We start from the raw sequence: 13,755 nt of genomic DNA, 5'->3' as shown, positions 1-13,755 counted from the left end.
AATACTGAATCTCAGAGGGGTGATGGACCTCATTTGCACAGCTGCTAAGCACCCACCACTCCATCTGCAGCTGCTCAGAACTTTGAAAAACCAGAAAAACTAGACAAGGTGGAAGAGCTGGACATTGAACCAGCGCTACTGGCTCCTGGTCCTGTGCCTGAGATTGTTTCCAAGACAAAAAAGAACCCCCTTTACCTATTAAAGCCTAGGAGGAGTCTGTAGCATGAGTAATATGAACCATCCTTTTTGTGACTTATGAAATGAGCAAATCTGCTGTGGAAATCAGATAGAGACTAAATGCCGAACCCCACAAATTACTGCAAAGGGGTCCAGCTGCAAGTGGGTAAAATCTATCCCTTTAAATATCCAGATGAACTCATTTTACTTTCCACTTTTCCTCAGGGTTAAAGAAGTTTAAAGGTAGCTACTTCCACAGCCGGGAATACAAGGAACCAGAAAAATTCAAGGGGAAGAGAGTGCTTGTGATTGGACTGGGAAACTCTGGTTCGGACATTGCTGTTGAACTCAGTCACACGGCCTCACAGGTACAATTCCCTGTCTTGCTGTGGAGTTGCTAGTTCTCATTATTGAGGTACAATAATTGAAGGTTTCAAAGTGGTCTCATCATGGATTTGGACACGCAATTCATGGGAATAGGCATCCAGGTCTTCTAGGTGGCTTTGAAGTTTGTACCCTTAAAATAAGCTTAGAATGGTCGCATGACGGAGGAATACAGTATGTGGCACAAATTGTAATCAAGAGCAGGCCAACCGCAGAGCACTGTAGGTGTCACTCCTGCAATGTAGGCTTCTTTGCAGTATATCTTCCCACAAATTCTGGACTGGAGCTGGAAAAGTGTGAAGTGGGCCTGATTCACCACTGCTTCACTCCAGTTCTACCCCAACGTAAGTGCAGTGAAGTCCACGAGGTGACATTGGTGTAAAACTGGAGCACTGAAGTGGTGAAGAGGACTCTACCAGTGATCAGTCTGCTGTAGTTGTCTTTCTAGAATGGTAATGGCCTCACTCTGCTTTCTCCATTATTTTTTTAGGTTTATCTCAGCTCTAGAAGCGGCTCCTGGGTGATGAGTCGTGTCTGGGACAAAGGCTACCCTTGGGATATGTTGACTGTGACTCGCTTTGAAACCTTTCTCACGAATACCCTTCCCACCTCTGTCAGCGACTGGCTGTACGTGAGGAGGATGAACACGTGGTTTAAGCATGAGAACTACGGCCTGATGCCTTTGAACAGGTAATTTTTATGAGATTCTCCCTGCAAAGCATTTGAGGAGGAAGACAAAGCCTTGCTCATCTTTGAAAAGGCAGCACAGTGGTGTCCTGGTTGCACTCTACTGGTAGCATCAATGTACTTTCTTCTCATCAGGCAGCAGGTTTATAGCAGGTTAGCTTAAAAATAAGAGCTCAGGACAAGTGAATGGAATCTCACGCTTCAGGAGCCATACGGATTGCTTGCAAGAGTAGGAAAGGAATCCTCCGTCCCTTCTAATCCATATGGGCTCAGAGTTATGCAACCGGAGAGGTGCACATGGCTAGTTTGCTATGCTCTCATGCATTGTTGTTGGAGATGGGACTCCAGACTATCAGGGCTAGGTCTGGTCCAGGACAGCAATGTCTTTCCTAAGCCATTAGAGAAATAACTTCTGTCGGTGAGAGAGACCTTTTCGAGCTCTGTGTGTCTCAAAAGCTTGTCTCTGTCACCAGCAGAAGTTGGCCCAATAGGAGATATTCCCTCCCCCAACTTTGTCTCCCTAATATCCTGAGATTGACACCGCTACAATTAGACTACCTACTTTTTTAAACAACATCCACTTCTTTGCCTAAAGCCAAAAACACAACACTACCTTTAGTAGGTAATTCAAGGATTAATTTACTTCTGAAATATCCCAAGTGTTGGCAGGGACTTCAGAATGCCAGTGAAGTCCATGTTTGGACTGACTTTGCTTTTAAACCTCATTGTACCATGGAGATGATCTTAGTTTTAGCTCTAGCTGAAAGAATGGGAAACGTGCAGAGTTCCATATGTTGTTCAGTATATGGAGATCAGTGGACCCAATCTCATTGTTTAGGGTCGAGTGGCTGGCAACAATAGTTTTTTTTTTTTCAGCTAGATACAATACCACAGTGATGTCACCGAATCTCAAAAGTGAGTTAGCAGATCCTGTTTCAAGGGACAGCTGTAATTATGTGATGTATGCAGTGTTGTTGCAACCATGTGGTCCCAGGATTTGAGAGACAAGATGGATGAGAAAATATCTTTTATTGGACCAACTTCTATTGGTGAAAAAGACAAGCTTTCGAGCTTACACAGAGTTCTTCTTCAATATGGAAGAGATCATCAGAATGTTCACCAAATTACCTTTTCCAGACCAGAAATGCTAGGTGTAGCACGAAAGCTGCTCTCTTTCGCAAGCAGAAAGTGGGTCCAATAAAAGATATTACTTCCCTCACCTTGTTTTCTCTCATAATTAAATGTCAATTATAATACATATAAAAAGACAGCGTCCAGATTATTAGAACTCAAAGTTGGCCAAATATTGAAAAAAAATTGTTTTATTCAACTTTTAAATAAATTTGATTTGTCAATATTTACGTGTTTTGCTTCTCACAAATATTCATTCATCATGTGTATTACAGTAGTACCTAGAAGCCCTAGTCCTGCCCCAGGACCCCATTGTGCTGGGTGCTGTACAAACACAGGCCAAACGATGGTCCCTGTCCCACAAAAATGAGATTATTGGTACCAATATTTTTGTAAAGGAAACTTCAAAATTGCATGCAGACCTGTTTGTGGAAACTGGCTTTTAAATTCATGTCTATGAGCATGCATGCCAGAAATGCTTATGCCCCAATTTACCAGGGCATACAAACAATACCATGTGACTTATCTGACCAAATCTGGGTTCGAATAGCAAATTTAGAATACAAACGACTTGTGAAGCACGGTTTCCAATCCAGCCATAAGTTGGGTATTTTTAAAACACAAAAAAAGAGTGTTGAATAGTTTAAAATGGTAGATTCTGAGGAAATCGTGATCCATTCATGGATATCTCATAAGCAAAATAAAGATTCAAAATTAATTGTGAATTATTTATTCAGACTTAAAGCAATTACTATGAGAAAGAGGGTTCCTTGAGCTTTAAAGGATAAAAACCTTCATTGCTAAAGTGATCCTGTCTGCAGCCTTACATTACAAAGAAGAGGTACTCCAGCAATGCCATGTAAATCAGCTCATGCTTGAGTGCTAGTGTTGGGAGGTAGCAAGCTGGCAAGTACAGGAATTAATACTGTGGAGAACTGGCGATGAGTAACCATAGGCTCAAGGAGAAAGGGTTAGTACAGAAACACAGTGATCTCTCTGCTTCTCCTAGCCAGGAGACAGGCAGCACTTTATACTACAGGCCTCTGTGCTTTTCTTTCTTTATAGAACCAGCCGTAAAGAGCCAGTGTTCAATGATGATCTCCCAAGCTGCATCACATGTGGAACAGTGGTGGTGAAACCCAATGTGAAGGAATTCACAGAAACCTCAGCTATATTTCAGGATGGGACTGTGCAGGAAAACGTTGATTTTGTCATCTTTGCAACAGGCTACAGCTACTCCTACCCCTTCATGGAAGACAACGCCATCCTCAAATGCAGAGACAACGAGGTTACCTTGTACAAGGGCATCCTTCCTCCTCGACTCGAGAAGCCAACCATGGCTGTCATTGGCCTGGTCCAGTCACTTGGTGCAATAATTCCAACATCAGATCTCCAAGCTCGCTGGGCTATAAGGGTGTTTAAGGGTAGGTGAAGGGAACTAGGGCAGTGGAGAACTATCCCAGATGAGCTTGTATGTGAGAATGCAACCTATAGCTCCTTGCAGATTCAAGCTGGGCATCTGGTCCAAAAAGAGAAGCAGGCATACATTTGTACACCAGCAGACCTCATGGGATTTACTAGGCCTGCTCACCCCAGAAATTGTAGATCAGTGGGAGTATAGCTGGTTTAACTGAGTGCATGGGTGAGGGGCTGGAGGAGTATTTTATTACTTAGGAGATGGAATAAACTAGTGACCTCCTACCTGTTCTTTTCTAGGGTTATATAAGCTTCCCCCAGTGAATGACATGATGGAAGATATTGATGAAAAAATGGGGAAAAAGCTCAAATGGTACGTGCAACTGCAGTTCTCAGGTAGTCCTTCGAGCTCTGTGTGCATGAAGGACCACCTCCTTCTTTTCTGTGTAAACCCGACATAATGTTATGGTCTGATCTCTGTAATGCATATGCCCTGTCAGATACATTATGGCAACTTGCCATCCAATAAGCAAGTGGCTTTCTCCAAGGAGCCACTTTTTTAAACTCCCACTTCCCACCCCAGCACACATCCCAAATATTGTATATAACATGCGCTCCTCAGCCTGGGAACTTGGTTCTCCCCTATTTGGCCCACCAAATAAATATAACAGAGGAAAAACTTCTGCAGCACCAGGTTTAGGATTATTAAAAACCTTGTGGCCTCTTCAACAAGTATTCAGCACCCCCCTGCCCATACCTCATTGTTCTGCACCTCTCTCACTCTAATAGTGTGTAGCTACCCTCAGAATGGTGGAGAATCCTGTTTACAGGCCTGACCCCCAGTCCTCATTAAAGTAAACAGAAGCATTTCCCTTTACTTCAGCGGGAGTTGTACTGGGTAGATAGCTGGTCAGAAAATTTCCAATGGGGCGTTTTTCTGTCAGAAAATGTGGATCTGTTAAACTTGAAACATTCTGTGAGAGTGTGTCATTTCTGACAGTCAAAATCCAACCTTATTGGACTGGAACTTTCTGAGTTTTCAATTTTGAAATTACTTTTTGTTTGAAATGTGTTTATTTTTATTTTATGTTACATTTTTAATGTTTTTACATTTTTGTGTTATTTTATAAAAGACAATATAAAGCAGAGTCAAAATCAAAATACAACCTTGATCTGAAGCTAAAACTTTTAATTTTGCGGCACATTTTGAAATTTGACTTTTCATTCCAATTCAGAATTAATGATTTTTTCAAAATCATGGAATTCCCTGCAAAATGCAAATTCAGTTCCTGACCAGCAAGGTTAGTTCCAGTCTGAGGGGACAGTCCATTATTATAGGCATCTTCTCACCAGGGACAAAGTATACAGGCGCTCCGTAAGTGCACTCATGGAAGGGGTTACATGCAGAACATAAGGATGGCCATACTGTGTCAGACCAAAGGTCCGTCTAGCCCAGTATCCTGTCAGTGGCCAATGCCAGGTGTTTCAGGGGCAATGAACAGAACAGGGAAATTTATGGAGTGATCCACTCTGAGCTTCTGGCAGTGAGAGGTATAGGTACACCCAGAACATGGGGTTCCATACATGGCTGTCTTAGCTATACCCATTGATGGACCTATGCTCCAGAAACTTCTCTAATTCTTTTTTGAACTCAGTTATACTTTGGTCTTCAAGACTTCCCTCTGGTTCTCTGCCCATCATGTGATTTTTTTCAGGGTGGGGCTATAAAAGAAAGGGAAGCTGTCGCAAGAGAACCTACCTAAGTGCAAATGTCCTCTCCCCTCCCAGTTTGCTGTCAACTGGAAAGCTGTCAGTTGTTACCAAGTGTTCTCTGTTACTTTGATCCTGTTTTGGAATCTTCTTTCTGTTGAGAAAGCTGGCCCTGAGGAAAGGGACTTGAACTGACCTGGCGTTAGGGCTTTATTTGAACTCCCTTGCTGGTGGGGTTGCCAATTTCAGTTGGATGAATTCCTGGAGGTTTTATCACATGACATAATCTTTAATTAAAGATTAATTCCTGGAGACTCCAGGACAATCCTGGAGAGTTGGCAACGCTACCTATCTGCTCACGCGCTTACATCACCTTTAAAATATGAGGTGAGAGAATCACATGATCTATAACAAATGGACAACTGTCACTGGAGTTAACAGAGTGTGGTCTTATTTGTAGTACTCCTGCCAGCCAATGTACTTGCTTTTGCATCCCTTACAAAGCCAGATTGTAACGTTGCCATGGGATGTGTCCTCAGGGCCAGGTATTTGGATCCAAGAAGGCATAGAATAGAAGAAGTCTGGGGCCTCAGGGCCATTTCTAGTGAACAATAGTGCAGAGTACCCTTGTCGCACTGGTGTAACACCTCACCTGCACTGGAGGCTGCTGGGGCAAAAGAGCAGTGGAAGAGAGCAAGGCTAGTAGTGAGTGAGGCAGCGACTGGCACCAGAGAAGAAGGGATGCAGAAAGCGGGGAGCTAAGTTGCATCATCAGAGGGGCAATGGGGACAGAGCTGAAAGGAAGAAAGTCCTGTTCAGGAAGGGCAAGAAAGACCGAGAACACAGGAAGAGAAGGGAGAGCCGGGACAGGGCCTAGAAAGAAGCAAGACAATGGTACACAGGGAAAAGAGGAAAAGTTAAAGGAAGAAAAGTACAGTTATATGAGGGAAAAGGACTCTCTCTCTAAGTAATCTGAGGAATTATTAGAAAAGGAGTGTTAGAAAACTGAGAAAGGTAAAGTAAGAATGAATGTGGGGGAAATAAGCAGCAATAAAAGAAACTCTAATTAAAGGGACACAGACTTAAGAAACAAGGAGGAAGTGAGCTGTAGCGCAAGGAAGGAAATAATAATGACTGTAAAACAAAACATCTTGAGGTAGACAAGGTGAAGTGACAGGAATAGTGAAAATGTCTGAGCAAAGGGACTGTAAGCCAGAAAGGAGGGGAGAGAGAATTGTTCAATCAAGAAGCCAGCACATCGCATCAAGGAGTACATACATGCCTTTATTTAAGATGAATCTTAGAACAGTGAACAAAGATTGCACAAGAGACTTGCTCAATATGTAACTAAACATCCTAAGATTCTCTTCTCCAAACCCTGGGCTTACAGAGGCTACAAATAAGAAACTGACCAGGGAACGTACAATGGTGGGGTTTATGTTCTGGTGCATTTTTTTTTTCTAATTGAAAATTCTGTTATTTCATTAATTATTGCCTATAACATGAGTTTAATTAAGATAGTAATAATCAACAGACCGTAGATAACAGTGATTGTTTACTGGAGGTTACAGTGTAAACCTAAATAGTAGTTCCTGCTAAAAAAACTAACTGATTTACTTGTGGTTATTCTCCACTTAACTGGTTTCTACATTTCCCCAACCGATTGAGATAAAACATAATTTGACCTCTAGATTGCCTCTGCCTCTCTTTCCTGCTTGGATTCCAAATCATCCCCCCCCCCGCCCCCCCATTAGGACCATTACACTGGCTGCTTTAGTGACACCTACAGCACAGAGGCTAAGGTTGAGAACAGAATATCTTCTCACCCTTGGAACAGGGCCCACCAGCTCCCAGATAAAGCACACAAGTGAGGGGCTTTTTTGCGGGGGGGGGGGGGGGGGGGGTAGGGGAACACCTACACTGTAGTTGTCCGCACTGCATGTCTTCTGTTAACAAATATAAGGCTTCTCTCTCCAGCGGTATCAGACTGGCCCTTTTCAGATGTAATCCAGTCACAGTTCAATGCTGTATATCAAACACATGAAACCACCCCTTCTGAACAAGTCTCAGAAGTAGCTTATTCAGAGCAGCCCCAGTCCCTGCAACCCTCACTCAGGCAAAACTCTCACTGAGGCAATGAGACGTAAGATTGCAGTGAGGTAAATGTGTTTTTGCTGCAGTATTTCTGTGCAACAATAGCATACCGCATCACAGCAACAATAGATATACTCCATGGTGTTACCTGTCCCTTCTACCACCATATAGAAGTGCAGAGTTAATCTTGTGTCCATTAACCAAATGTTTTTTTTTCTATAACAATACTGAGTACAATAGTCCTGTACTCAGCAATGTATTATATCTTCTCCCTTCCCACCTTAAGGTATGGGCAGAGCAATACCCTACAGACAGATTATGTTTCCTACATGGATGAACTCGCCTCTGCTATTGGTGTGAAGCCCAATTTTCCGTTGCTGTTCCTAACGGATCCAAGGCTGGCCCTGGAAGTGTACTTTGGCCCGTGCAGTCCATACCAGTTTCGTCTGACGGGACCGGGGAAGTGGGATGGAGCCAGAAATGCCATCCTGACCCAGTGGGACCGGACGCTGAAGGCTACGAGGACTCGAGTTGTACATGATTCTCAGAAACATTTCCCCTTCTTGAATTTCTTTAAAATACTTGTCTTCCCTCTTCTTCTTGCTGTTTTTCTGATGTTTAACTAATCATCAATTTTAAGGCTCTCAACATGAAGTTAGTGAATAGAAAGGAAAATAGAAAGGAGAGGAGAGAATCTTATCACTTCACATCAGTTCTGACCTACTGTGTGTGCAGATAGAGATGTTGACAAATAGATAGATAAATATACCACACGTTTGTATAAACTCAATGGGCCACAGCCTCCACTGTGTAAACTGACATCGATGCATAGAAGTCAATGCCAGATGTTCTTTTGGTGTCAATGAACATAACTTGATTTGTGTTCTTCTGTTTGTATCCTAGGAAATACTGAAAGAACAGACTCATTACAAGGGGAATATTGAGATAAATAAGATGTTATCTCCGTGTTTTCTTAAACCAGAGGCCCTTCACATCTAGAGTATTCAATAGCGTGAAAACTTAGAACTGGTCAAAACACAACAATTATTTTTCACGGGAAATTGTTTTTTAAAATTGTTTTACGTTTCCTCACTGAAATTTTTGATCTGTCGTTGAAAAAACAAAACCAAAAATTTTTCAGTCTTCAAAAACAATTTTTAGTTTTAGTTTTCAATAAAACCCAATTGTTTTTATGAGAACCTGTTTTGCGGACTTGGGCAGGACGGGAGAGTTATACCCCCCTGCCCACCCAAAAAAATCAGTTTCAAATTTTTTCTCAAAAAATTTTTTCCAACCAAAATAAACATTTTAACCACAGTAAAAATATTTGTGGAAAATTTGTTTTTGTCAAAAAGCCATCTTTTGTTGAAAAAAACCTTTCAGTGAGAAAATTTCTATCGGGTCTTGTAATAATTCTCTCTAACAGCATGTTCAGCTGCAGCATCTGCCTCTTACCAAACAATCTGAAATGCATACACTACAGAGCTATCAAAATAACTAGCCTAGCTGGGGTAGGGTAAACAAAATATACAGTTTCCTGCTGGCTTTAGAGAGAACTTCTCTGAACTTGTCAGTGAGGGCTTGACAGCCAAGTTGTTGCTCTCCACCTTTCCCCAGTCATGATTTAGTAAGAGCCCCCAGAATCTTCTTTTTCATTTGGATAAATGTTCCCTTGAAGCAGTGTGACATACTAGTTAGAACAAGAGACCAGTGTATGTTTACACTGCAGTCAGAGGGGAAACCATGCTATTTGCATGTGTGTTGGTTTTTATCTGTAAAGCAGGGCCTGCTGTCAACTTTGTAAAGTGCTTTGCATTCTTTGTACGAAAGGCACCATATATGTACCAATCAACATTATTATCTGAAGCTGTTCAGTCTAGAACAGGCTCTTGTTAGCTATCCAGTATCTCCTGCTTTTGACTGAATGCTGTGGTCAGATCCTCACTCACCCAGACAGAAGAGGGAGGTATATGCCCAGTCATGTTTAAACCAGATGCATGCCCAGATGTTCCGCGGTAGGATTACATTTATTGTGTCGCTTCTCCCTAGCCTGAGCTGATCACCATGGAACTCAAAGGAAAGACCCACTCTCCCCCCCCCCCCCCCGTTGACTTCAATGGACATTGGATCAGGCCCCTATTGTACAACCCACCATTTAAAAAAAATAAAGTCAATTACAATACTGAAATTAAAATGTATTGGAATCTTTTCACCAGTTTCCTGATTCTCTCTCAGCTAGGAAACAATGAATCATTTATTACGAGGGGTTTATGTAGCTAGCAACTGTAGTATTGTGTAAAGTGAGGGACTAGGATGTCGATTATAGTGATTGGCGCTAGGGCAAAAGGATGATGATTTATACCAAGAGGATGGGATGTACTAAGTGCGCATTGGATGGGAAAACCTCACAGGGTGGGAAGAGATTCAGATAAGCCTCTGGAAGGGTAGAGGCTGGCAACACCATATGCACTAAGGGAAGCAAGAGAAGACTCTGGCCCCAGTTCTGCATTTGGATTCAGTCCAAAGTATTTGGTTTAATTATGTTTCAGGGATTTGATTTTTTAAAACTGTTTGTAGGAAGGGGGCAGAAACACGTCTGGAAGTCTAGGTAGTGGATAGCATGATTTCATCTGCAGATTAATAACTTCTCACCTAAACTGCACCCACAGCTGTTTTGCAGGTACCAGAAGAGAGCCTAGTAAATTGCACAGTAGAGGTGCCTTAGGGCATGTCTTCATGAAAAGGTTATTTCAATATAAGGTAGGGTGTGAATTTAAACCAATGTGGTTATACCGGTATAACTCTCTATGTGGACACTCTTATTCCAGTCTAAAAGAACCTTTTTTCTAGTATGTCACTTTGGAAGGGGTTTAAGCTATACCAGAAAAAAACTTTAATACTGCAATAAGTATGCCCACCTGGACAGCAATGCTAAACTAGCTATTCTGGTTAATTTCCCCATGTAAACAAGAGGGCAGCCACACATAAGAGAGCAGGAGCACTGGCTGTGGTATGTGGCTGCAGAAAGCAGAGTGAGCAGTGCTAAGAGGGTGCTGGCAGGACTTATGGGGTGTTGAGGTATAGCATCTGTTTGTGGGATGAGCAGTGCTGTTGAAAAGAATTTAGGGCAGGGGCGGGCAAACTGCGGTCTGTGGACCACATCCAATTTAATCCAGCCCTCAAGTTCCTGCTGGGAAGCAGAGTTGTGGCCACTCTGAGTGCATGTGTCACGGCTCCTGGAAGCAGCGGCATGTCCCCACTCCAGTTCCTATGCGTAGGGGCAGCCAGGGGGTTCTGCACACTGCTCTCACCCCAAGCGCTGCCCCTGCAACGCCAGTAGGCCAGGACCCAGCCCCAATCCCCCTCCTGCCTTCCGAACCCCTCAATCCCAGCCCCACCCCAGAGCCCGCATCTCTAGCAGAGCTCTCACTCCGCTCCTACACCCCAACCCCAATTTCATGAGCATTCATGGCCCACCATACAATTTCCATACCCAGATGTGGCCCTCTGGCCAAAAGATTTTCCCACTCCTGATTTAGGGGATGATGGAGCACAGAGAGAGAGAAACTTTGTCAGAAAGTTGTGGCAGGAACGTGGAGGTGTCGGGGGGAGTCAGTGGCAGGATGAAACGGACAGCAGAGAGGAAGATGCTCCTGGCTGGAGCTGAATAGTGTCTTTGCAATGTTTCTTTCTCCCTTGGTGATGAATAACAACATCTGATAGTTCCATGATTGCTGGATGGCAGCAGGTCCCATTTATCGGCTCATCTGTCTGAAAAGAGCATCTGAGGCAGCAACAAAAATCAGCTCCTTAGCAGAAGTAGCCTTCTAACACAGGATTGTACTCACACAACTAAAAACTATAGTGACAAGGTAGAAGAGGTAATAGGTTACCTCCCTCATCTTGTCTCTCTCATATCCTGGAATCAATATGGCTAAAACTACACTGCAAATAAAAATTATTTTAGATGCTCAAATATTTTCTGTATAAGACTCCACTAAAAGAATGTGCACACAGCACTCATTACATGGGCACGTAAGTGCTCTGTAGTCTTTTGTTTTGCTAACTGTCCCAATATTTCCCCATGATATATTGCTTCAAAGCATTTGTGAGTGATGTTCTAGGAACCACGCTGGAGAGTCTTCCATTTTTACCTTTGTTGTTTTCATCCTCTGATTCACTCTCTGTTGTCAGTAAATGGACAATATTTCAGTCCCAGGCATCAGTTTCAGTCTTTGAGTAGCTGGTTTCAGTACATTACACATAGAAGATATCTGTTGTAGCAAGGGCCTCTTTTCACAAAGGCTCTGTGTCAGGGTTCCCTCCCCACTCTGAGGTACAGATGTGGGAACCTGCATGAAAGACCCCCTAAGCTTATATTTACCAGCTACGGTTAGAAACTTTTCCAAGGCGCAAATTCCACCTTGTCCTAGAACAGTATGCTGCCACCACCAAGTGATTTAGACAAAGAATCAGGGAAAGGACCACTTGGAGTCCTATTCCCCCAAAATATTCCCCCAAGCCCTATACTACCTTTCCTGGGGAAGGTTTGAGAATAATATCCTCACCAATTGATACAGGTGAACATAGACCCAAACCCTTGGATCTTAAGAACAATGAAAAATCAATCAGATTCTTAAAAGAAGAATTTATGTAAAGATAAATGAATCACCTCTGTAAAATCAGGATGGAAGATTACTTTGCAAGTAACAAAAGATGCAAAACACAGAGGATTTCCCCTCTAGGCAATACCTTAAAGTTACAGAAAAAAACAGGAATAAACCTTCCTCTTAGCACAGGTAAAATTCACAAGCTAAAACAAGATACTCTAATGCATTTCCTTGCTATTACTTACTATTTCTTTAATATTAGATGCATCATTTCAGTGGGAGCTGGATTACTTGCTTGGTCTCTCCCTTTGTCTCCAGAGAGAACACCCACAGAGCACAAAACAAACCTTCCCCCCTCCCCGAGATTTGAAAGTATCTTCTTTCCCCATTGGTCCTTCTGGTGGTGCCAATCAGGGGATCTGAGCTTCTTAACCCTTTACAGGTAAGGAGGGATTTTATGCTACCCTTAGCTGTATGTTTATGACACTCTGTCCACCTGAGAGAAGAGGTCTCTGAATATTGGTAACTTACTGTTGAAAAACCTTTGGGCATGCAGTATGGTGGTCACCTCATTAGAGGATAGGGTTGACATTATTTTCTAGTGACTCACCCATCTGCACGATGGGTCATGATTCCGACAGATCATTGTGAGCAATTAACATCACATTGTGTATGAGATATACATCTGAAACCCGAGCTACATCTGGCCACTGTGTTTACTATCCAAGAGATACTACAGTGTGTCAGCAAAGGTCTTCTTACCTGAAACTTTTCTCCTTTGCTACATATTTCACTGATAAGCAGAGGGGGGCACTGATAGGGGAACCCCTCCGTTACCTTCCCAGCAAAGCAAAACTATCATTGCAAGCCCTATTTAAAAGTTCACATGAATAATCATAAGTTTTTGTTCTATTTTTCCAGCTATACTGCTGCCAGTGCCCTCAAGGCTACAAAAAACATGGGCTTATGTGTGCTTCACTGTCGCTTCTTGTCCTCCCAACCACTATTTGCCTCACTCCCACTTTGGCCATGGCTCAGTCTTTCTTAGTACTTTGCCAACTTGTATTATTTCCCTGTAGTGTGCAGTGTCATGAGACTCTCAAGTTGTGTGCATGTCATTGGACTATATGTATTCCCCTCTGTATGGCCACTGAAGTGAATGCACTTGTCCGGGTTAAAGCCATCTTCCTCCCTTTGATGTGTCAGCCAGCAATCTAGTACCAGTGACCCGAAAGCTAGAAGTGGTAACCATGGCCCATCATCCCATAACAATCTGGGAGGAGATGACATTGCATTGCTTCCTTTTACTTAAAAAAATGTTTTCCAGTGAAGCAAGTAAATGCTTGCCTGCAAAATGCCAACAAGGTATAAAGCAGGGCTGCCTCTCCCTTTTCAAGAGGAGAAAATGCATGAAGCATATGAGTAAACAGCCATCGGAGAATGGCAAAGCAAAAACCCTACCTGCTTCTGGATAGAAATGAGATCTACTTGTCCTAGGAGGGGTTAGAATGAGAGATCCAAATATAGTGCCAGTGAAACTAAAGAA

General features: G+C 42.8%; 1 protein-coding gene across 8 annotated transcripts in view; it reads left to right on the top strand.

Annotated features, from left to right (window-relative positions):
- The window catches only part of LOC127055818 (dimethylaniline monooxygenase [N-oxide-forming] 3-like), a 161,295-nt gene extending 151,554 nt beyond the window's left edge, over positions 1-9,741 (top strand). For all 8 annotated transcript variants that reach the window (XM_050963258.1, XM_050963260.1, XM_050963259.1 and 5 more), the window contains 5 exons: positions 403-545; positions 1,052-1,251; positions 3,445-3,803; positions 4,096-4,168; positions 7,886-9,741. In XM_050963258.1, the coding sequence (XP_050819215.1) occupies positions 403-545; positions 1,052-1,251; positions 3,445-3,803; positions 4,096-4,168; positions 7,886-8,225 (1,115 nt within the window). In that variant the 3' untranslated portion in view covers positions 8,226-9,741. The remainder of the gene's footprint in view (positions 1-402; positions 546-1,051; positions 1,252-3,444; positions 3,804-4,095; positions 4,169-7,885) is intronic.
- The last annotated feature ends 4,014 nt before the right edge of the window (positions 9,742-13,755 follow it).

This window comes from Gopherus flavomarginatus, chromosome 7 (genome assembly GCF_025201925.1).
Source record: "Gopherus flavomarginatus isolate rGopFla2 chromosome 7, rGopFla2.mat.asm, whole genome shotgun sequence".
NCBI lineage: Eukaryota > Metazoa > Chordata > Testudines > Testudinidae > Gopherus > Gopherus flavomarginatus.
This window is presented reverse-complemented; position numbering and strand designations above follow the sequence as displayed.